The sequence below is a fragment of the Haemaphysalis longicornis genome, unplaced genomic scaffold (assembly GCF_048455015.1).
Source record: "Haemaphysalis longicornis isolate Haplotype H1 unplaced genomic scaffold, Haemaphysalis longicornis Haplotype H1 scaffold_5, whole genome shotgun sequence".
Classification (NCBI taxonomy): domain Eukaryota; kingdom Metazoa; phylum Arthropoda; class Arachnida; order Ixodida; family Ixodidae; genus Haemaphysalis; species Haemaphysalis longicornis.
In genome coordinates, this window is record NW_027526385.1 from 196,799,919 (window position 1) to 196,824,573 (window position 24,655).

The 24,655-nt window shown below is 45.2% G+C and overlaps 1 protein-coding gene across 1 annotated transcript in view; it reads right to left on the reverse strand.

Moving 5' to 3' along the window:
- The window catches only part of LOC144138929 (uncharacterized), a 105,640-nt gene that overhangs the window by 48,171 nt on the left and 32,814 nt on the right, over positions 1 to 24,655 (reverse strand). The window contains exons 8-9 of the mRNA XM_077671445.1: positions 13,688 to 13,958; positions 5,890 to 6,023 (exon numbers count right to left, since the gene is read on the reverse strand). Of these exons, the coding sequence (XP_077527571.1) occupies positions 5,890 to 6,023; positions 13,688 to 13,958 (405 nt within the window). The remainder of the gene's footprint in view (positions 1 to 5,889; positions 6,024 to 13,687; positions 13,959 to 24,655) is intronic.

The following is a 24,655-nucleotide window of genomic DNA, read 5'->3' on the forward strand; positions in this document are numbered from 1 at the left end:
CACACAGGTGAGGGTGTCGGATGGGCAGTTGTCGCTGGAGTGATCGTACGCCGCGCATTTTGCACAGGTCGTTCGGCCACGGCAAGAGTTTGTACCGTGCCCGAATCGCTGGCACTTGAAGCAGCGGCGCGGGTTCGGAATGTAAGGACGAATGGAGCATCGAATGAAACCTGCATTTATATATTGTGGAAGTGCCGAGCGGTCAAAGGTCAGGATAATTAATGTGTTTGGTGGGGATTATCTTGTCGTCCCTGCCCATCGTGATGCGCCGGACAGCTGTGACGCCCTGATCCTTTAGACCTTCGAGAAGGTCGGCATCTGTTTCCGTCAGGAGATCTGTCTCAGAAATCACACCCTGGGAGCTGTTTAGGCTCCTGTGGGGCGTGACCCTTATGTCCAGATCATGGATGCGGGTTTGTTCAAGAAGAGTGCAGGCTTGTTGTTCAGCATTGAGTTCTACAAGGATTTCTCCGGTCCTGAGCTTTTTAGCTTGATATTTGCCACCTAAGGTGCTTTGCAGAAATTTAGAAATCAAGAATACGGACATGGAAGCGACAGGTCTTGCTGAGTCAGCTGACTCAATCACAAGAAAACGAGCATAGTTATTCACGGTTGTTGACAAGACATTTGTTGAAAGAGGTGGGAACGAAACTTCGGTGCGACCCCTTTTCGGGGGCCGATCACGTTTGGGGGGGGGGGGGGGGGGGGGGTTTGAAAAATGCCATATGATACATTGGGAAGCAGGGTGACGGGGGTACTTTCTCCTTTGACCTTACCCTGGTAGTCAAAGAGGTCCCGGAGCTCCCTGCCTGGTAGACAGGCAGGGAGCCCATCGGCCGGAGCTTGACCAAGGCTCCGACGGCCACCGTTCGTGGTTTCTAACCCTCCACCTATAAACACATCGCCACGGTTGGATCCAGCTTATGTTTGGGGGCTCGGGGTCCGCGGTATCGCCAGTACCGTCACCAAGATTGCTCAAGGTGCCCCGTGCGGGGACGAGAATGTTTCTGGAGGCCTAGTGTTGCTTTCAGTAGTGCTGTCTATTGTGACAAAGTTTCCAGCATGTTTGGTATTGTTTGTTTTCGAAAATGTTAGGTGGCACTGCAATACAGGAGGCTTGAAGTGCTCAACTTGTTTTGTTGAGCGACAACTGCTCGGTGAAAGCTTGCTGGGCACGGTTCTAGCATGCCACAGCTTATTCCTGCAAGCAGAGCTACCATAGCGAGTAAGAGTGAAAGCTCTGAAATATAAGCAATGATAAAGTGACAGTGAATGCATCGACCACTGAGCTTCGTTTTAAACCCCAAGTGAATTTCTTCGTATCGCGTGCTTTCCCACAAAAGTTTGTGCTTGCCGTAAATGCAAAGTGAGTCACTGACAAGGCGTTTTTACATCAGGTGGGGACAAATTGGTGCTGCTAATATTGATTGCCAAACCACCAGATTTCTTCCAGAGAACCATCCAAAAATGCGCCCATTGAAATGGAGGTTAGGCTTCACCACAAGGCACGGGCACCACCCGTGCTAACAATCTTTTTATATCCGACAAATTGCTCCGCACAACCCGATTTTCGTTTCTAGGAAGTGTTTTTACAAGGTTTACCCACAAAATCTAAATTCTAAATTTTTTCTACTACCAACAGTTTGTTAACCCAACTTTTTTCCCCAATTTTCTCTGTCATTTTGATAAATTTTTATTGCGACCATTATTTACGAAAACATTTAAAAATTGGCACTGTTAGAAAGGGCTTTGAATCATCTGCAATTCATGTCGTTGCAATATGTGCTTACCTCTTTCGTCACGGCGAAAAAACGGCCGATTTTGAGTGCTTCCACAAAACTATTTTTTTCTCCTAAGCTAGTGGACACATTTAGCATTGCTATGCATGTAATTGTAGCTTATAGATTGCTCTTCCAAACAAAAAGCAGCAGTTTTGTGAAAGGTGCAATTACTTAGTTTATTAGTCAAATAATCAGAAAAAAATGCACGAAAAAGTATACACGCAACATATATAGGCGATTGTAATGAGCCTAAAAATTATTTGAGGAATTCTAAGACATACAAATTGTTCCTACATTTCTCGGCTATGATTCAATATATATATCAACGCTGTACACCAAGTTTTGTATTTTTGTGGGCCCGTCAACCTAGCAGAACTGACGGCTGTGCCACTCCTCCAAGTGTTCTGACACAACACCCTTTTCACTGTAGTGGTAACTAACTAAAAAAAAAAAATCCAGCGCTCCTGAGAAGTGTTGCGCATCGCTCCGTAGCGGTAATCTGACACAAGTGCCAGGCTATCATGAAGGTAATAACGCGATATGACGCGGCGCATTTGGCAAAATATCCCTACCGTACGTTGTCCAGACCCTACACATCAATGTAAAGCCGCAGTCGTCAGATAGGAAGCCCGTTTTGTTTATAAATACAGCCCAAATACAGCGGACGCCGTTTTCACACAACTCGCCACTACCGCGGGTTCAAATTTCACTCTTGGCGCGGTCTCTGCATGCGAAATATCAACAAAACAAAATCGAAAAATGAGTTGTCAATAAATACGCCAGATGGCGTTAGTTGTCCAGCAGGCGCCGTATTTAGCTTTCGCGGGACGTTTGAAATCATCGGACACCGGTGTCCGATGGCCTATGGCGCCGTACTGAAAGAGTTAACCAATATGTCTAGCACAAAGCAATTTTTTAGACCCCTAAAAATTGTTCAATTTCCTGCAGTAACAAATTAAGTATCCCCTCTCTATGCTGCTGATTCAACTTACACTTAACGTTTCACTCTCAAACACCTCTACTGTCGGCACAGAGAGCAACAGCTTTTGTACTTCCTGCCTTATCCTGCCTCGCTCCAAAAGGATTTGAAGAAAACTACTGCGGCGTTCTGAGGTCTAAGCCCACCCCATTTGTCCTCAACATCTTTGTAAAAAGTCTGTGCTCAGTTCTGAGGAGTAACTACAGGTGTTCCGGCTCAATTTACACTAATCGTGTTAATTTAATCCAAGCGCCATCCAATGTAATCCCTTCGCCAACCAAATTAATCCAGGTATCAGAAGAATGTTCTGGAGTGTTGTATTAAACTATGCACAGTGGTGCCACTGATGAACGGTGATTTGGAGCAATTTTTGTATCAGCAAATTATTAATTTTGGAGCAATTTGGAGCACCTAAATGCCAGTTTTGGAGCACCTTGGTGCAACTAAACATCAACTGCTAGATGTGTCCAAAGCATCTCTCAACACTAAAGATTGGCCAGTATCGTCCAGTAATTGATGTGTAGGTCGTCATGGAATGCGCTTCAAGGTGCTTTTCCCACATGCGATCACAAATGGACGGCACAGCTCAAGAATAATGGTCTTCTTGTCCCTACTAGGGGAAGTCTTTTTCAAGGAGTCACTGAAAACGCTTCATAGTTGGCAGGCTCGAACATGCATTAAAAATAGCTTTCACAGTCAACTCTCCCAATAGCCCAAGAATAGCGAAATAGCCAATAAAGAAACTACAATTACAAGAAAAAGTAGCCATATTTGGCTCTTTATAGCCCGACCTGTCATTCCTGGGGCAATGGGATTTTTTTTTTTCCACTTATTTCGAAACAGTCGCTAGAAGTCGCCAGAAGTTTGATGCAATTAAATCCCCAAGTATCCACGCAATAGCAAAAATGCAACAAAACATAATTTGCAAGGTATTTAGTTCCTTTCTGGTGTGTATAAAAGACAGCATGCAACACAATAATGAATATTGAAATGCTTCGAGAAACCTGCCTAGCAAAAAAACAACGCGCCTCTTTTCAAGTTTATTAATTGTTGAGGCAAGCCCTCGTGTTTTACTTTTTCATTTTATTAGATGCAGGCGCTTGCTATCAGTCCCCGAGCGCATTTCCAAGCTAGCTGGAAATGTGCACGAGAAATGCGCATGGAGCACTTTTGCATGCGATTCGTGCGCGTCGGTGTTGCGCGTGCGATTTTTTCACGCCCGCACGCGGCAGTTTCTACCACGCTCAGAAAATGACGCGCGTCACGCGCGGCAGTGGGAGGAGCCTGGCGACTTGCGCCAATGGGGAGGCGCGTGCCTCGTGGCGGCGGTTTTGAAGCGCTCGAGACAGCCCGGTCACGGCCGGCTGGCTCCGTCGGCGGTTTTTAGGCTTACTACCCCGGCAGGTATTGCATGGACGTTTTCACTAGCGACGCGGATGATGTTTTATAGTATCGATTTCGCCCACATTATAAGCTCCTTTACCACACAAGCAACTTCGTGCGCGCCTTGAGCGGTGTTTTAGAGAGCGCTTAAAGGTGGTCGCTCGAGCTCCCCACACCGCGGCCGAAGCCGCCGCCATGTTGCCACGCAGCGCGCAGAGTGCGGGTGCTTACGCGGCGCATTTTCGCAAGCAGAAAACGCTCCATGAGGTTCGTGCTTTAGAGAGACTGGCTGTTTTTCACGGCCCGCTTCACTTGCGGCGATCCCCTCCGCGAGCCCAACAAGCGAAGCGAGAGCTTGCAGCCGACCGCGTCACGCATGCCGCGAAACGGCGCTCCCGCTGGCTCTCGGAGCGGAGAGGGCCGGCAATAAACGCCACCTAAAACTACCTATTGTTTATAGCAGGAATTATTGGAAACTACAACAAAAAGGAAAGTTTTTAACCGCGGTACGCCAGCGCTGCAATGACTTGCTAGACGAAAACACTGTATCGGCGGTACAGTGACGGCGCCAACCAAACTCACCGCGGAAAACACGATTACGGGTGCGAGGGAGTTCAAGTTATCAACCCGATTTAGTTATAGTACATGTCTAGAGACCACTGCGAAGTAGTGCTTGTAACAGGCTGCACGCGATTGGCGCGACACAAATTTTGGCGCACTTTTGGCGCACTTGCTTGCAAAATCGTGGTTTTTTATCAGGATGGCACAGGATACCTCATTTGGCGCAAATTGGCGCATTTGGCGCAGGAGTGGCAGCACTGTATGCACAACTTTGCGGACTTTGTTGGTGTGGTCAGGTGAAAACATGGTTTTTCTTGATCCATTCGCACAGCTTAATGGACTTTTACCAACACCCGCACACTGGGAGAGTGGTCCTGTTTGATCCGTTGATGCCGTGTGCTGATCATCTGCGAGATCGCCAGAAGTATCGTCTGCTCACGTATTGTTACGCCAGCAGATTTGCCAGCGTATTGTTACGTGAGCAGACAACACTTCCATCGCGAGCACGTGATATTTCCGGCAATCTCGCAGACGACATTAGGATTTGGAAATAATGCTTAACGCTGCAGAAAAGCATTCATTAATTGAAAATCAGAATGCAAAGGGCATTTTAATGTCTTTTTCTCTAAGGAGCTTCTGAAGGCATTGTTACACGTAGAGCAGACGACCCTTCTGACGTGTGTTATCGACGGCGCTCTCGCAGACGATCAGCTCACAGCACACGGCACCAACGTCTGTGCGTGTTAGTAAATGTACATTAAGCTGTTTGCGTAAGATATTTTGCACATAATGGATCAAGAAACACCATGTTTTCACCCCACTACGTGCGACAAAGTTCGCATAGCTGTGCCTAATTTTGCACTAAACACCCCTGAACATTTTTATCGTAGGTGGATTAATTTGGCTAGTGAAGGGATTAAATTGGTTGGCACTTGGATTAAATTACGTGGCATCTGGATTAAATTAGATGGTGCCTGGATTAAATTGTACGGCAAATGGATTAAATTGAGCGGGAAAACCTGTAGTTAAAACTTGAACTCGTTTTTTACAGACAAGTGTGTTGCACACTATTTTTACTGAAGCACTCAACTGAGTAGTCCAGGATGCCAGTTCTCACTGGTCACCTAAAATAGACTAACAGAGGGCAGAAAATAGTGGTAAAAAGCAGAAACGACAGGTGAGTACCCTGCTCTGGGGCACAGATCCGACAGAGGCTCCGCGGCTCGAGGCCATGGACTCGAGGTCCCAGATGGCGGAAGCAGTCTCGGGGGAAGGCTGGTACACCTCCACAAGCTTGGGCATCTGCTCGGGGGGGTCCGCTGCATGCGTGGAGATTGACGAGAGACTACTTTTAACCCAATCTCCTGCGTTTCAACAGGCCAGCTGCCAAAACCAAAACACCAACTGAGTTGTACAGGTTGCTTGCTTTCTCTTTAGGTGAAGCGTACATGACCAGGGATCCATCCAATTTTTACATTCGAGATAAACTCCTTAAGCTGAATGTGTTGTCGAAGCGCGACGCATTGGGAAAACGAAAGTCCCGCTGAGCATGCTCCGAGGACGTAATCACCACCAAAGTCGCAAGTACTTCAATTTGGGCCTCAAGCTAATGCACCTCACAACTTTGATATGCATAGGGAGTGGATTAGTTATCTACAGGTACCACTTTCAAAAGCAGTAGAGAGTCAAACTAAAGCTGTGTGGCCCAAAAGCATGTACGAGTCACTCTTAACGGTGACTGCCGTCAAGGCGCAAGAGAAGTACAATTTGCCCACATCTTTCAGCTTCACTCTACGTCACCTCTATGTTATTCGCCAGAAAGGTTCATGGTCACCCATCTTCGCAGAACGAAATGGCTGAGAATTTTCTTTTTCCCTCTGGGCTGCCGCGTTGAAATGAGTATAGGAAAAGTAAAAAGCAACACGGGCTTGCAGATTAACAGGTGCTCTTGTCCCCTCTAGCATTAACTTGGTCAGTGGTAGGTTGGCATAAGGCACAAGCTAGTCTGCAAGCCCAAACAGAATGAGGTTTCTTTAAATACTGTTAAAGGAGCCATGAAGACAAAATACAAGTTGGGTTTATTAGAAAGACGGCTTAGTCTCGATAACAATGACACCAATATCATCGCAATCTTCGAACAAATAACGGAGATATTAAAAGAGAACGTGTGAAGCAGTCGCGACCCCCTAGCCAATTTCCCGCAACTTTTCTATGACGTCAACGGAACCTTGTATGTGCTATTGGCGGCCGCCTAGTTGACCTGTCGCGACGACGCATGACTGGACGTCTGTAATTCGGCTTCTAGTTCACTTTGACCGCATCACTTGAATGCAAACGTGCAATTTACGCACTGAAAATTATGTTTTATTGTTGGCCCGTATGACGTCATTCTTGCTCATAGCACGTCACTGTGGCGCAAACTTTGAAAGTTTTTAAATACTTTCTGCTTTTTTTTCGTTAAAAAACATCTTTTGTGGCTCTAATGAAGCTGAGTGAGATACTGAATCCTAGTTCTTTCAAATTAAACGAAGTTGTATTTTCTCTTCATGGCTCCTTTAACACAGTGCCACATATCACCCGTAACCAGCCCATTTGTGTGCCCGGGACAGTTCCAATCCATCTGAATTCCTCATAATAGTTAAAACCAGGCCGTGCAAATATTTGAAACTTTAGAATGCGTATATCGAACCCAGATATGTCAAATTATTGCATTTATCGAACAGTCCAAACATCCCCTTGGAAATCTTATGCAAAAGGAAATATTTTATATATCGAATTATTGATATATCGAACTATTTTGCGATCCCCTTAGAGTTCGATATATCCGGGATCAACTGTATTTGAAAATTTCAAACATTTTCATAGTTTGGAAGTGCCGATGGACCGTTGTTTCAAGGAGTCCGGGTACATGAAGGTACGCTTAGCTCGAAACTAGAAATGCCCCGCAACAGACACATGACAAGTTCATTCTTTACAATGGGTGTGAACTAGCTGCACAGTGGATGTGTATCACACTTTTGAGCGCCTGCAATTGATCGCTGCAAACATGCACCGGCTTTCTGATCCAGCACTAACCAGCTTTCCAACCATGCACTGGTGATGCGTGGGTGAAGGAGCAACACAAAGGTACTTGTGAGCCCCTCTAATTTCCTTGGCATGAAACACCAGTGGTTGTGCTGACCACGAGATGAAAGTTGCTTCCCCATACAAAAACTTTGTGCATTCTTTTTTGTGCATCCTGGTCTTCAAACAACCTCTCTTAATTTTCAAGTAAACTTTATGAAACGTGTCAGTCTTGCTGTTTTTTCTCCCGGTGATTTTAAATATGCCATTATTTTTTTCAGTCGGTCAATCAGTTCCCATGATAATTAGAGATAATTAGCCATTTTTGGTCAAACAACAGACACAACAGGGTCGGTGATAACAGTGCAATCTTTATATTTTCCAATACTATGTACCCTGGTGAATGCAATAATCGAAGCAGTTTTTTGGTGCATCGCTTGGAACTAATTTTACAGCTCATTAAACCTTGGTGGCACCAGTGGAATGCCCATTTCAAACACCGAAGTTTAATGAGCTGTAAAATTAGTTCCAAGCGGTGCACCAAAAAACTGCTTCGATTATTGCATTCACCAGGGTACATAGTATTGGAAAATATAAAGATTACACTGTTATCACCGACCCTGTTTTGTCTGTTGTTTGACCAAAAATGGCTAATTATCTCTAATTATCATGGGAACTGATTGACTGACTGAAAAAATAATGGCATATTTGAAATCATTGGAAAAAAAAAAAAAAGACAGCAAGACTCACAGGTTTCACAAAGTTTACTTAAAAACTAAAAGAAGTTGTTTTAAGACCAGTGTCCTTCCTTAAGCGAGCCTTTCAATTCCCTACAGGCAAGCTGAAGTGAGCTTAGGAAATCGTTACTTTAACTTTTTTCTCCCTCGAAATTGTGCAATATTCGCTTTATTTTGAAAATAGTCACCTTGATTCCCAACTATTTGAACAAAATCATTATTCACTTTGTGCTCTAAAACTGAACAAAGAGCTGTGCACCCCTTAAAGTTAAATTGCCATATGCCATAAATTCCCATAACAATATGCTTACAACCTAGCGATGCGGTACAAATCCTCCACCCATAATAATCAATCTGCTTTCACACAGTTATTCCACTTAAAAGAAAATATGCCCATTAATAGTATTAGGAATCAAGATTACTGGAATATTCTATTTTGTCACACGGAATATGGTCGCCAAATGCTTTGTTATGCTGTTCTGCACCTACTAAACAGGTTAAAAAGCCAAAAAATTGTTTTAGAATCGTGTCATCCATGTAATCTTCACAAAGTTTTGCTGCGTCGAAGGCCATAATGGAATTTATAGAACTTGCAAAGTGTTGTCATTTAATCAGTTTGATTATCTTTGTTTGCAGTACGCAAGCATTGTGGACTTGGGTTGTATGATGTCATGTAGTTTTTGTGAAAAAAGTGTGAGAGAGAGAGAGAGAGAGAGAGAGAGAGAGAGAGAGAGAGAGAGAGAGAGAGAGAGAGAGAGAGAGAGAGAGAGAGAGAGAACATTGTGTGTATTTTGTAGGGCCTTTTTAGTTACCCTGGAGAACTGTAAAGCCATAACAGTCTTAAATGTTCGCTTATGTACAGCATACCGGCACGTTGTGAAGTGCTGTACCTGCTCCTGGATTGATTCCTTGTACAAGGGTGGTTCGGGCTTTTTCAAGTAAAGCTCTTTTCACTTTTCGCCTGAGCCAACCCACATCTTTATGATGTAAATGAAGAACTTGACTTGATATTTGGCAAGCCTGAGACACACGTTCTGAGTTTTTTTTCTCCTCGTGAAGATTATTTGAACTCGAAAACAAATTGCACTGCAGCAGCAGTGTATGACGCCTTGCTAGGCTTTACAGTAGGAATAAGTAATACCGCCTACACTAGGGTCTGAATGTCATTTGAACCAAATGTCATTTGACTCAAATGGGGTGCTTCGAATGCCATTCAGAATCCGCCGTGCTACACTACAATTTCGATGGCATTTAAAAGCTTGCACAATTGCTCGCCGTGTTGTAGTGATGCTGTTGTCGCCCCATTCCGTTTTCGTACAATAATACAACAATCAAATTTAGGAGCAGTCTAATACCCCTGCTACACTAGCATCCGAACGTTATTTGAACCAAATGTCATTTGACTCAAATGCCAAGTTGTGCTGCTACACTATGTTTTGAAATTCCATACGGCTCAAATGACATTTCTAGCACTCTCACACGCAGCGTCTTCGATCGGCAATAAAAAATATATTACATCCGTATGTAAAACAAACAAACATTTTTTGTTCGTGGAACTTTCTTCGATGTCCATTTACTTAAAAATATGAAATCAACATATATAATTTTCACACTCTCAATACCAGTGCGTCAGTTGAGAAAGAAAAAAAAAAGAGAAAGGAAAAAAAAAAAAAAAAAGCTACGCAAGACAGCCACCACATCAGAGTCAAAACTGGTGTCTCTTCTAATTTGGTATCATTTTACTGCCTTAGATTGCTCCTAAATTTGTTGTATTATTGTACGAAAACGGAACGGGGCGACAACAGCACCACTACAGCACGGCAAGCAATTGTGAAAGCTTTCAAATGCAGCACGGCGGATTCTGAATGGCATTCGAAGCGCCCCATTTGAGTCAAATGACATTTGGTTCAAATGACATTCGAACCCTAGTGTAGCTGGGGTATACGGAAGTAAAATCATATGAAATTAGAAGAGACACCAGTTTTGACTCTAATGTGGTGGCTTTCTCGAGTAGATTGTTTTTTTCAGAGTTCAGAGTTTCAGAGTTTCTTTATTTGACCACAAAGCAGCGCGTGCTTATACAAAGGAAATTACAAACAGAAATGTCAACAGCGCAATGTGGTGTGGAAAATGAGGAGAAAGCTGCGCACATGCAGCTTGACAAAGCCCCACCTTCCAGAAAAAACAACAACAACAACAACAAAAAACAAGAAAACACAAAAAAAAACAAGAAGGAAGACAGCAGGCAAACTATGCAATAATTTCTTAGCAAATAAGGCTTCCGCGATTTGTATCAAATGCATGTATTTTTGCATATAACAACACATTCAAAGCACTACTTTCTAATGACCGCAGACTAAATTTGTAGAACAATTTTTCTAACGTAATACACTTATTTTACAAAAACAAATGTCAGACAGACAAAGTGATAATATTATATGTGTGTGACAGACACAGGTATCCTATGGTCCGTGGTTGTGCACGACTACGACTGAAGGAGGAATAGGTTGCTGCCCACAACTGAGTAGAGTAAAGACAGAGCTTGCAGAAAGTGAGTGCAATTGTTCCAGAGTAAGCCTATATTTATTTAGCACATGCGGAATGGCAAATTTCAGCATTTGAAAGCCGTAATTTGTTCTCGGTGTAGGGATGTGCCAGAGTTCGCTGTGCCGATTACAGCGAGCTGAAACGTTTAACTGCAGGTGAGCTAGGCTTTTCAGGGTATTACTATTAGTGCGAATTTCGGATTTTAAAGACATTAAAAGCCGATATTCATAAACCGAGTTAAACCTTAGGACATTAAATTTAGCGAATAAATGAGATGTATGGGCATTGTAACAGAGATTCCCAATAGCACGCATAGCATTTTTTTGGAGTGTGTATATCTTGTTTTTGGAGGACTCAGTTCCGGATGCCCATATCAATTGGCAATAATGTAAATGTGAAGCGAAAAGTGTATGAAAAAGGAGAAGTTTAAGGCGAGTTGGTAGAAGCGACTGGCACCTTCTAAGCATACCCAGAGACTTACTTAATTTGCAGCACACAGCTTCGGTTTGAGAGTCCCATAGCATATATTCATGAAAAACAACTCCTAAAGTCTTAGCAGTTTGGGACAGCTGAATTTCAACATTGTTTAGGTGAAGTTTACTCGAGATTTCACATTTTTTGTTTTTCGCACGAAAAAGGACCGCCTTGGTTTTTGTGCTGTTTATAAGTAGAGAATTTTGGTGGGACCATTTGTGTAGTTCGCCTAATGTAATGTTTTTTCTCCAACTAACCCACTGATTTTGAGAGTTTGAAAATTAAATATGTTGGTTTCATATTTTTAAGTAAATGAACAGTGAACAAAGTTCCACAAACAATAATACTTTGTTTGTTTTATGTACGGAAGTAATATATTTTTTATTGCCGATCGAAGACACTGCGTGCGAGAGTGCTAGAAATGCCATTTGAAATCCCAAATGTCTCTTTCGGTGCTCATGTGGCTCGAATGTCATTTGAGCCGAATGGCATTTCAAAACCTCGTGCAGCAGCACAACTTGGCATTTGGTTCAAATGACATTCGGACGCTAGTGTAGCCGGGGTATAAGTAAATTCTACATCTTGCATTTGAATCTTTGGCCACCATTGGACTCTTTTCGATCCGAGCCCCATTCCAGCTGACACTTCCCTCTCGTGCTGCTGCCATCTGAAGCACGAAAGGGACAACCAATCTAGGAGGAGATGCGGAGATAGAGGGAGAGAGAGAGGTAGAGGGTAGAATAATAGCGGAGAATACAAAACAGCCAAGGTAACCAAAAAAGAGGCAAGGCAGATAGAAACGAATAAATGGAGAGAAAAAATGGAAGCTGAAACGTTGTTAGAGATGTACAGGGCTGAGAAACTGGACATCAGAAAGGAAAATTTCTACGATAATTCCCTGGGCAGTGCTGTGCTTTTTGAGGCTAGAGAAGGTTGCTTGCGAACTAAGAGCTTTGCGGGGAAGTATTCACAAAATGGGCCTGAAAATTAATATGCAGAAAACTAAAGTAATGATCAATAACCTCGGGACAGCACAGCAGTTTGAGATAGATGGCGAGGCAGTGGAAGTGGTAAGCGAATATATATACTTAGGCCAAGTTGTGACCCCAGATCCCAACCATGAGGCAGAGATAATTAGAAGGATCAGAATGGGGTGGGGTGCATATGGCAGACATTCTCAGATAATGAATAGCAGCCTACCATTGTCGCTGAGGAAGAAAGTGTATGACAGCTGCATCTTACCGGTACCCACCTACGGGGTAGAAACTTCGAGGCTCACTAAGAGGGTTCAACTTAAATTGAGAACGACTCAGCGGGCAATGGAGCGGAAAATGATAGGTGTAACATTAAGGGACAAGAAGAGAGCGGAATGGGTCAGACAGCAAACTGGTGTTAAAGACATACGAGTAGAAATTAAGGAGAAGAAATGGACTTGGGCAGGGCATGTAATGCGAAGGCAAGATAACCGCTGGTCATTAAGGGTAACAGAGTGGATCCCTAGAGAAGGCAAGTGCTGCACGGGGCGGCAAAAAGTTAGATGGGCAGATGAGATCAAGAAGTTTGCGGGGATAAATTGGTCACAGTTGGCACAGGACCGAGGTAATTGGAGAATAATGGGAGAGGCCTTTGCCCTGCAGTGGGCGTAGACAGGCTGGTGATGATGATGATGATGATGATTCACAAAATGATGGGGTATGTGTGGTCTGTGGAAAAGAAACAGAAACTAGGCGGCACATAGTGTTCGAATGCAAGGGTATCCATCCAAACCTACATGAAGGAAATATTTGGCTTCCAGAAGCGCTAGGATTTAAGGGTATCACAGAGGAAGTTAACTTCAAGGCTGTCGAGGAGACGAAAAGAAGATTAGAATGCTGGTAGACGAAAAGCAGAGAGGGGAATATTGCCTAGGACAGTTACCACCTGTAACAGGGAAAAAAAAGTATTTCGGGCCTAATAAGCTTTAGTGCCTGCCCTAAGCAGCGCTAGTATTAAACCAAGAGTGTAAAACATGGTTATATTAGTCCTTTTTGGTAAGATGACACCTTATCACCCCGCTACAAAGGGTAAACCAATAGCAATCATCATAATTATCATCATCGCATAGAGGTAGAGGTAGGGGGTGATGGGGAGAGAGAAGGCAGAGAGAGGGAGGCGCTACCCACCATCCGAGGCCCCGATGGGAGCGGGAGCCAACGAACGGCACTGTGGGCAGCAGCAGCGAGGCCTTAGCCTGGGCGGGGGCTCTTCTTCGGCTGCCGACTCAGCGACCCCCACCTCCCCCTCTTCCACGGTTGCGGGAAGGACGGCCTCCTTGGCCCCCTCCTCCTCCATGGAGGAGGCACTGGCTCCTCCCCCTCCATCTCCTCGGCCGCTGGCGGGAAAGCCGCTCTGGTTGTCCCCCTCCACGCTCACGCTGCCATTTGGGTCCTCCTCCTGAAGGGTGAAAGATGGTTTCTTGTGACGAACACCGAAACTTCGAGGGCCTGCACTGCACAAATGATGATGATGATATGAGCAAACTTCGTTGTTTCGAGTCAAGGTGCCAGCCAGTGTTAGGGCAGTCAGAGGCATCCGCAGGCCACGAGGCCTTGGATCTCGCTGGCCAGCCCACTCCACTAGTCGTCGCTGGTCTGAGGTCGGAGCTGGTGAGCAGCTGCATCACCGACTGCTCATAGCATGTTTGTACCATTTTATGCCTATAGTTCCTCCCTCTCAAAAGCTGTGATACAATAGTCATGGGCTGGCTTAGACTGAGGAGCTGTGTCAGAACACACTGAGTACGCGTCCCAACCCGAAAAATAACACGCAGCTAGTGTAGAGACACTAATATCCGCGGCCACAGTCAACCAGAGGAAAAATTGGTCAAGTATACTTAGACAAGAGATTCCATGTATTTTGCCACATTTGTATCTTTTTGTACTCTGTAAGCACCACTCCTCTCAAAATGCTTCAGTGATTGAGAGTAAGGGAAACAAACAAACAAACAAACTGGCAGACCCTTTCAATCATGCTTGATCAGTGTTCCATATGAGCTTGACAGTACAAGCTTGTCCACTTAATGCTGTTACATCACTGGCAGTGTCCTTATAGTAACAGGCTTTAGATCAAAAGTTGTGCTGCCGGCCAAGAGTTTGTCGAACCGCCAGCTAAGGCAGCAACCTGGCATTCATGAAAGAAGCATCCACAATGATAGAGGCCTCGAAACAAGCTCATGACAATGCACTGTAAAGCTTGACCGAAAGCTCATTCTGAAGGCACAGCACTGAAGATGCACTTGACCGCACCAAATATTGCGCGCATACTCTATGCAGGCTTTCACTACCCAGCAAAGCCAGTGATGGTGATAATGTCAAGCGAACCCAAGATGTCTTGTTGCTAATAAATGTCCCGTTAGTTTTGCGGCTGTTGTCCTTGCCTGCTGTTTCGGTCAGCTCACATTCGACAAATTTTTTTTCCCTGCCCTGATTTCTGGCCTTCTGGATTTCAGGGGTCAGCTTGGAATCGTGGCCGGCCTAGCTTCAAGTAGATACAGTCGGCAGGGTTGAGGTTAGCATTGGGCATTGCTGGCACTCCCATTGCAGGTGGTTACAGGGTGCCTGGTTGGGGGCGAAATTCACATGTGGTCAGTTATAGGGTGGGATACATGGCATGTACAAGGGTGTTTTTGTGGGTGGGAATTAGTTTGCAGTCACTGGAAAGGTGGGGGCTTCATCTCGGGAAGAAAAAAAAAAAGAGCTTCCTATGAAGAGTGCTCTCAGCAGAACCACGGTTTGAGTTCCTGTTCAACGTGTGGTGCGATGAGATTCAAGACAAACAGCCCAGCGGATGACAGCAGAGTGAGACTTCGAGGCGTGATGACACTGATGATGGTTGGATATTAATCGTGCAAGGCCAGTCGGGGCACACAGTGCCAGGAACGGTGATTAGCTAACAAAGATAAAAAGGTTAAAGAAAAAAACCCACATCAGTAAGCAAGAACAAAAGTGAAATTGACTAAGTGTTCTCCACACCAGCCGCACAAAGGCTGTGAAGAACAAGTGAGCAGGTGTGAGTGTGTTATATGTGTGTGACCTATCCGTAGCCTAGCTAAGGCAGCTTCTGTGTGTCTGCTGTTAAGTCAGGCGTGTATTGTCCCAAGGATGGTTTTACAATGTGTAGTTTGATGCCTGTTTGTTGACTCCAGTCTGCCTGTTATGTTTTACGAAGTTGTTGCCTGATGTCAGTGTATGGTACTGCTGTTACATTGATTGTATTCGTGAGACTTCAAGACATGCAGTCCTGGGGAACTACATGATCATCTTAAGATGCCGATCGCAACCCTCGACCGACGACCACAATAGCCGGCTGTTTAACAACACGCCCTTTCTGATAACAAATGCACCGCAAGGACTGGAAGACAGTCCCCGGACACAAATCTCCGAACATGTCAAGGCATCAGACCGCTCCTTGAAACTACCATCTACAACAATAAGCCCCCACAAAGCTCCTCACGAATCGGCTCAGCTTTACTATGGCTAGTCAACCAGATTCGGAGAAACCTCTTTGAAGGCAACACAAGGAAGCATGAAGAAGAGTCCGATGCACACCTGGCCACAACCGACTGGCTGCCTCACGAGTGAACATCGAAAGCCAGCTTCACCAGTACATTGGATACAACCCAGCAAGTCAGTGAAGGCCAACTCTTCACGAAGCCATCCCAAGGCCACTCCCCTAGAATTGCTTCTGTCCAAACGTTCACTGGCACCTCCAGTAGTGTTTAGTAAAACGTTAGTCCATGCCCACAAATCACGGATAATAGTAGAAACACTACAGGGAGCACACTTCATCATCTGTAGCGACGTCAACAACACCTGCTGTGTCATGCCATGTTCACTGAGAAAGTTCATACCACAGCAAAATTATGAACCTGGTGAACTCCTAGTTTGGCTTCTTAAAAGCATGCGAATTGATCTTGAGTCAGAGCTTGGCTTTTCTGGGTACAAAAGGTTCCACCACAAACATCAGCTCAACCTGTGTGCAAGGCATGCAAGCTTTATTGCTGTGGGTGGGAGGATATTGCAGAAAAGAGTGAAGACATTAAGCGAAGGGAGCACACTATCACCATCACGAGCTAAATAGGGGCAATTAAAGGGCTTTCTAACATAGCCATGGCCCCTGGGTCCTGTTACTGTACAACACTATCACTAAAAGCAATGATGGTTGAATAATATGTGAATACAGTCGAACCTCCTTAACTCTTTCGTTACTGCGGGAAATTGACCGATTTTTAGGGGTCTAAGAAAACATTCTTTCTGAAAAAAAAAAAAAAAAATTAGGTAGGCTCTAATTACAGGAACACAAAACGCAAATTATTTCACGCCCTTTCCCATACCACCAGCCTTTTTAAATGTTTTCCTACATCGTACAGTCGAACACGGGTATATCAAATTATTGTCTATATCGAACACATAAATTATCCCCTTGAGAATTCTGTGTAAAAGTATAGGAATTCGTACGTTTATGTCGAACGGTATTTTTCCTGACATTGGGTATATCGAACGCAATGTGAGCTGGAAGTTGCTCTTTGGCAGTCGCTTAGCGGGCGAAATCGAGCCTTCGCTGAAACCCGGCAGGATCAGAAGCCCGAAACGCTCGGAAAATGTGACGAGGCGAGGTAGGAATGCCCCGATGGCGCTCCGACTGCATACGTTCTTCGAAATGAGGAACAGCTCTTTTTTTAGGCTTCGTACGTTCGCAGGCTTGCCCAAAAGATTTTTTTTTCTCTCTCTCTCTGGGTCTGCCTTCCCCCGATGTCGCCGCGGAAAAGGGAAGAGCAGGAAGGAATTGGCGCTGCTGGCCTCCTCCTTCTTTTGCATTTTGCTGTTGTTGCTCTTTTGAGAGTTGTCCCGCACCTTCCGTAGATCGCTGTTTCTCTCAGAGGTGACCATCGCGAGCGTTTTATGGAGAACGTTCAGAGAGCCTTGGAATCGTTACCATCAAAGTTCTTGTCTTGCGTGCGCGTTGTTCTTTTGCGTGCGTGTATTGGTGCATGGTGTGCGAAGGCGCAGTGAACTGCAGGAATTTTCGAGTTGTGCAGGCATCGTGTACATGTATTACGACACGTGTGACTGGGTGGTGGTGAACCGATGCGGAAACAATGGCCGCTACAACTGCAGCCAGCGTAGAGAAGCATAGAAACCTGGATTAGCGGCAAAGCTGAAAGCCATTCAGCGGGTCGAGGCGGGAGGGAAAGTTTACACCATCTTCCCGCGAGGGGAACCATGGGGTAGACGCGACGCATCGGAGGTTGCCGTTGCGTTTCCGTTATGTTAGCGTGTGGATTGCTGTTGTTGTGTGTCCTATTTATGCAGCATGTTCACCCCCGATGCGACACATCTACCCCATGGTTCCCCTCGCGGGAAGATGGTGTAAATTTTGTTATCGGGGTGGGCGGTGCTTGTTACGGTTGCGCCGACCATCGCGATAGCAGGCCTGTTAGTCTCCATTTCAAATCATCGGTGGTCATCGGAGGATGTCATCGGCGGAGCGGCGGCGGAACGACTGAGCGGAGCGGCGCAGTTACCGTGTTTATATGTACGGTGAGGGGAATGAGAGAGAGCAGCGCAGAGCAGCGCATGCGCATGTGTTAACCCGCACCCACGCACAGCTGGCACGGCGACGGAGCGAGCGCAGCCGAGCGCTAACACGCAGATGGCGCTGCGGTGAGAGCGGCGCTGGCGCACAGCTGGCGCAGCGAGGAGAATGGGGGAGGGATGCGGACGCCGCCGGACTACGCCGGAGGGACAAGGCGGATGAAAGAGATGCGTTGCATCTAAAAAGTCAACGGAGTGTCTGCCGACGACTTCATGAACGCTAACAGCAATGTTCAGGCTGTTTCGAGCGTCGGTGACGAGAATATCGTAGCTGCGGTCGCAGTAACCCAGGCTGATAGCTCCAGTGGCGAAGATCGTCCGGACCAGGAGGCGGCTACGCGATCGTACTCCGCTGGCGAAGTGGCGACTGCGTTCAGCTTTATTTGCCGTTGTTGCGGCGACACGGATGGAACTGGGCTGTCGCACCTGGACAGCTTCGAGAAGATCGAGACCAGCGTCTTGAATTTTATATATACGACGAAGAAGCAGGCCAAGATCACAGTTTTCTTTTTCACGCAAAAAAAGCATCCTATTGCGTCGTGAGTGCCAAATTAGTTGTCATTCTTGAATGCGCCGATCGGTAAGTGATCGTCCACCACAGGTGAGGTCTTAGAGCCCATATTTTTATATCAATTTTTTCACATATCGAACTATTCTGCGATCCCCTTGAAGTACGATATATCCGTGTTCGACTGTAGTTGCGAAAAAATATATATCGACATCTAAATTTTTGTCAACTTGCCGAAGAAAATGACAAAAAAGGAGTTGCAATAACAAAACACCGATAGTAGGAAAAATTTCGAATATACATTTTGTAAGGAAATGCTTCAAAAATATGCCCCAGAAGAAATGTTGACTTGCGCGGAATAGTTTATCAAATGTAAAAAAAAAAAAAAAAAAAAACCAGGGTTTGTACAGGATTTAGGGAGACGAATTCAAGGATATTCCAGGACTTTCAAGGCCCTGCCAGGGCATTGTCAAGGGTGCAGGGAAGCACATGTACTACCACTTCCCTACCGTTTTTACACACTAATTGTTTGCTTCTTTCAAAAAATGACCTCAAGAAAAGTCTCCACCCTTTGGCAGTGGAGTCAAGCTTGCCCCCACCTACAGTAATAGTGAGGGAGCTTTACAAAAGCCATGCCATCTTGAACTTTTTTGAGCTCTGCAAACGCTGTTAATACACAGCCTCAGCTAGCGAGGTACGTAAAGTAACTTAACACCCCCTGCCATTCTCACTCCCCAAATTTCTGTGTTCATTAAGGGGGGTGTGGCGACTCTACTGGCTCTGCCCACCATCACACCCATCAAAATAAAATATTCCAGTAATGCTTAGGAGCTGTTTGCTTACCTGTGCTCATTTTTATTTTACCCTGGAATGCCAGCACCATTCGTTTTCGTAAAATGAATAACATGTAAAATGAATAACAGGATGAGGCAATGCAGAAAGCAGTATGGAAAATTGGAAGGGGACCTATGCTAATTTCTGCCTCGGTCGATGCAGAGATGTTCTGCAGGAACAGCGCACCTGTGCTCACAAGCTCACTTTAAGTTGCAAAAGCTGTATAAAGCACCACTACTACATTCCCCAGCTGGCTTTAAAAGCATGTTTTTTTTGGGGGGGGAGGGGGGGGAAAGGGGGGGGCTAAATAAGCCACGAAAACCCGATAATGTAATTGGGTTTCCTCTTTGTTGCCCAAAGAAATCGGCAGTTTTCAAGGAGAAGGAAAAAATTCCAGGGTTTCAAGGCCATTGAAAACTCAATATTCAATTTCAAGGGTTTTAAAGGTTTTAAAGGTCTTGTACAAACCCTGAAAAAATGTTAGCACTGGTGGTGGCCGTGCCATGCGGTGAAGCCCTACCTGTATTTCAAAATGTGCAATTTCGGGTGGCTGCCTGGAAGAAATTCGGCCGTTTGAAATCATCAGAGGCACCAATTAGTCCCCAAGTGACATAAAAACATCTTGTCGATGACTGAATTTGCATTTACGGCCAGCACGGTATTCAGGACAAGCACGCGATGAGCAAAACCATGCATAGAGTTGAAAACGAAACTCCATAATTGATGCTTTTTGACGTTCACTGTCAGTTATCACTCAAAAACATTAAAAAGTGCGGTTTATTATCATCATCTGACTCGCCATTGCAGCCTTGCTTGCAGGAATGAGGTGTGATGCGCTAGAATCGTGCCCTGCAAACTTCGGCCAAGTAGCCGTTGCGCAATAAAAAAGATCAGCACTACGAGCCTCCTCTATTGCAGCGCCACCTAACATTTTTACAGGCTGCAATTTCGGGGTTCGTGCACGCCAAAAACTACTCGCGAGGAACGCTATCGCGTAGGCGTCGCGCTGCTCTCGCAATACCTATTTTACAACGAAAAGACGCATGATTGCGGCCGCCACGACATTCAAAAGAAGCTTGTGCATGCGCTCAGTATCGTAGGAGTGCCCTTCACGTGGGAGCTCACTGTCGTGCGCATGCGCTCGGTATTATACAAAACACCTCGTGCGTAGTGTCACTTCGCAGTTCTCTGCATGGCCCATGCTATTGAAATTAACTATGGGTCCGTCAATGCTCACCCACAACAGCTTCGCGATTCAAGTCTTGCGCATGAGTGCAAGCGTCCATAGGTTTTTTTTTTAAACGACACAGTACAAAACTTATTAGAGACACTGTCCGAACAGACAGTTCAACTAAGAAGCAACACTAGACACCCAGAGATTCCCTCGTACGGAAACGAAACTGGCAGGCGAACTGCTGGTGGTGTGTAAGGTCAGTTTGAAACGCTCTCCTCAACGGAACTGATATCTGGCGACTGGGTGTTATCTTTTCACTTGCATCCGAAGTTCTTATCCCATAAATCGGGTTAGGTGTGGGTGAAATCGGGAGCGGCATGCTTTTTTCAAGGATCAGTCGCAGACGCTCAAAGCGCCATGGCACGCAGGTTTGAAGTTGGGCAAACTGCGTGGTAGCACCAAATATGAATTTCGCAATGCAAAAATGAAACCGAAACTGTTATAAACTAATTGTGAATGGTCCTGTGGTATGTAGGACTACAACGCAACTTACAACATGCGCAAAGGCAGTGAAACTGCCTAAAATCATAAGGTAGCTTTGCAAACAGGCACTGCTGGACATTTTCAGCTGATTTCTGGGATTATTACTGTCACAGTGCAAACCTGATGATTGAAAATCATCTTTTGATTCATCATTTATGCCCCGATAACAAAAAAACAAACGCTGATGCAGAGTAATTACAAGTGGCACGCATTCTTCGTTGGTAGCAGCGGTGCGCAATTACCCCGCCCCTTTTTTGTGGCTGGGTGATGGAAACACGTGCAACAAATCATGTTTTCGTTGAAAAAATGAAAACAAAACTGATTTTGAAAGGAAATTTTCTGAGCAAACTCCAAATAGCCTGACTTGTTCCGGCAATACCTGGAACGCTATGAAAAGGGGCTCCCAAGGTATCGTTCAAATTGAATGATTTTGAATAGGCGCGGTAATGAGAGTTAATTCGAACTCGAAGGGGCCCAAAAATTTGTGCGAATTAAAAGAAGTTTGAATTAATGAATGTTATTTAAATACACCTTTGCCGGGAGCGCAGTTTCAGTTCGAAAAAAAAAAAAAAAACCAGAAGCTTCAATTAGCGACTTCAAATTAACGAGGTTCGACTGTAATATTAACCCCTTCCCCCTGTCATCGACAGGAAGGTGGAATGTTCACATAACGAATGACAGTTTTTCATCTGTCAGCCGTTCAAATACTGTAACACGTCTACGAACCGTGCTACGAAAGTTCCTAAGCCTGCATGAGAATGTTAGTGCGGACAGTTTATATATACGTACAACAAGGAAAATACAAGAGATGTACAGAGACGATAATCACCACCAAGGACCGTTCCCTGTCCTGAAGATTGAGCCACCACAAAGCAAACAAACACTGGCAGAGCCTGTCACAAAGGGGCACAACAAGGAATGTTAACAAACACAAACATGCAGGCATGGGAACAACTATTGTGGAAAATTCTTTTCACGCAGCTTTCACCACAGCTTCCGCATTCCCAGAACGCAGCGCTGGGGCATTCACAATTGCATGATTTGCTACAACTTACTCAAATTCATCGATGATACGAATAAAATTTAAAAAAAAATGGCTGCGGCTGAAAGCGTTTAAAATAAGTTTGTCGAGTGGTAGGTTGCTTATTGCTTATTGCGCAGTGCACACAAGTGCACTGCAAGACAAAGCACAAATGCTGCTGGGCACAGTCAGTCGAGCTTGAAATAATAGCTCGAATAAAGCTTGAATTAAAGTGAGTTGCCTGCACATTGAAAACATTTGCAGTGCGCCCACTTTGCCAAGAATGCCCTGGCCTGATAATACTCATCATCATCATCGTGTATCATACGGGCCCTTGGGGGTATTACATAAGGGGAGGAGAAAGTACAAAACTCGACAATGGGTGATGGTCAATGGTACAGGCATAAGCATAAGCCAGGCGCATAATGAAATGCTGTATTTACTCGCGTAATGAACCCTCCCCTCACTTTTCTTCTTCAGAAGTTACTTTCTAGTCACCTTGCATAAAAATGCAGCGGGAATATGTTTTTATATCGGCATGGTTGCCGATGGTGTAGACCAGGGGTTCTCAAGCATGTTGGTCCCAGGGAACCCTGCTAAGTTCCGTTAAGTGCCAAGGACCCCCCTCCCGCCATTTTTCGTTCCGTTCATGCTACACTAACGTGCAATAAATTCAAAAGCAAGCAAGGGTATCGTTTTTTTCCCCCCGTCGACTTTACGTGAATGCATACACTAGCGGCACCTATCTCCAAACAGGAGAAATGCGCATGGGGGTAATATAAGGCCGAGATTCAAGTGCAATAGTTTAACCACGTGGCCCGTTTTCGGAGTCTGGCTGGCTACAAGCTGCTGGCGAGATTTATTGCGCAGCTCGCGCGTTTCTGTTATGCGCCGAGGTGTGCTTACTGACACTCGGGCGTGAGTAATGGAGGTTCCTTAGATCGATCGCACCTCAAGTTCACCATATAAGACTTTCCGACTGCGGAACCAGGGAAAATTAATCAGTGGCTCGCGGAACCCTGAGGAGGGGCCTGCGGAACCCTGAGGTTCCGCGGAACCCACTTTGAGAAACCATGGTGTAGACGATCGCAGTAACTTGAGATCCCGCCCTAGTACGCGTAGAAATGCTAAAAACGCATTCTAACAGAAATCCTCGGCTGATGTCACAGAGATACGAGTGCAAACGCCATGGCTCACAATTTAAAAAATGCGCGCTTGCGGAGCGCCACCTGCAGAACACAAAAACCTAACAAGGTTTTTGGGCGGTGAACAGGGATCGCCATGTGCTTTGTTGGCCAAAAGAAGGGAAATTTCCCGCTGTGGGAAAAGAAGTTTTGGAGTGCCTCGACGGCACGAAAGACATGCGCCATGGGCCGACAACGAATGTGAAGCCGCAAGCGACTAGAGAGGAGAACAGCTCCGATCCCAAGTAGCCACTAGCATGTTATGAATAAAAAAGAAATTTCATTACATGATTACCTACGTGTTTTTGCTAGAAGTGACAGCACTTTGCTTTTGCTTTGACAGCACTTCTCTTACCATCTTTACTGCATGAAATTTCGACTTTTAAAAATCTGTTGCAACTTTTTTCCCACATAATGAACCCTCCCCCAATTTCATGCCGACTTTTCTAGAAAAAAAAAGTGCATTCATTACGAGAGTAAATGCGGTAATAACTGAGGTCACTGGTTATACGCGTGAAAGGAACTAGCCATTAAGAAACTAGCAACAACTGAAATGATCCGAGATTGACTGCTCGAATGTTAGGGGGCCGTGTTTGTTGAGTATGGTTTCGGGCAGGTTATTCCGATGCTCAATGGCTGTAGGTAAAAAGAACTTGTTGAATGCATTAGTTGACCAATGAAAACCAAGCTTGGAGAGCTGAAGAGGCAACGTGATGAATGGGTGGGTGGGAGGATAATTGTGCTGCGCTGTGAAGGGAAATAGTATTTGTGTAAAGGGAAGCGTCGAGAAATTTGTCGGCAGGTTTCAAAGGAGGGGAAGTTAGATAATTTAGTAGCGCCACAGTAAAACTTCGTTACAAGAGACACCCAGTCATAAATGTGATTTGAAAATGGTTCGGTTGGTCCTCCTGTATTCGCCATGTTAGCAACGTTGCATGCAAGACACACTGTTACTAAGGACAACTTCCGCACTAAAAGCAGTACCGCACTATCAACAAAGCATGCGCCAATCCAACCATTTTGTAAGCTGCCTTTCAAAAATTCGCAGTTTATCATTACTGAAACAAGCGCCACTTAAAATCAGAGGTACGGTCTTTATTTCGTCTTTCTTTTCCGCATGAAGCGCTCCTGAACGGTCTCACAGCCACTTTAACTTATACTTCGTGTGTGTTTCGAGGTATCTCTCTTTCTTAGCGTCTAGAAGAACAGTTGCTGCAAAGAGGGAAGCAGCCTG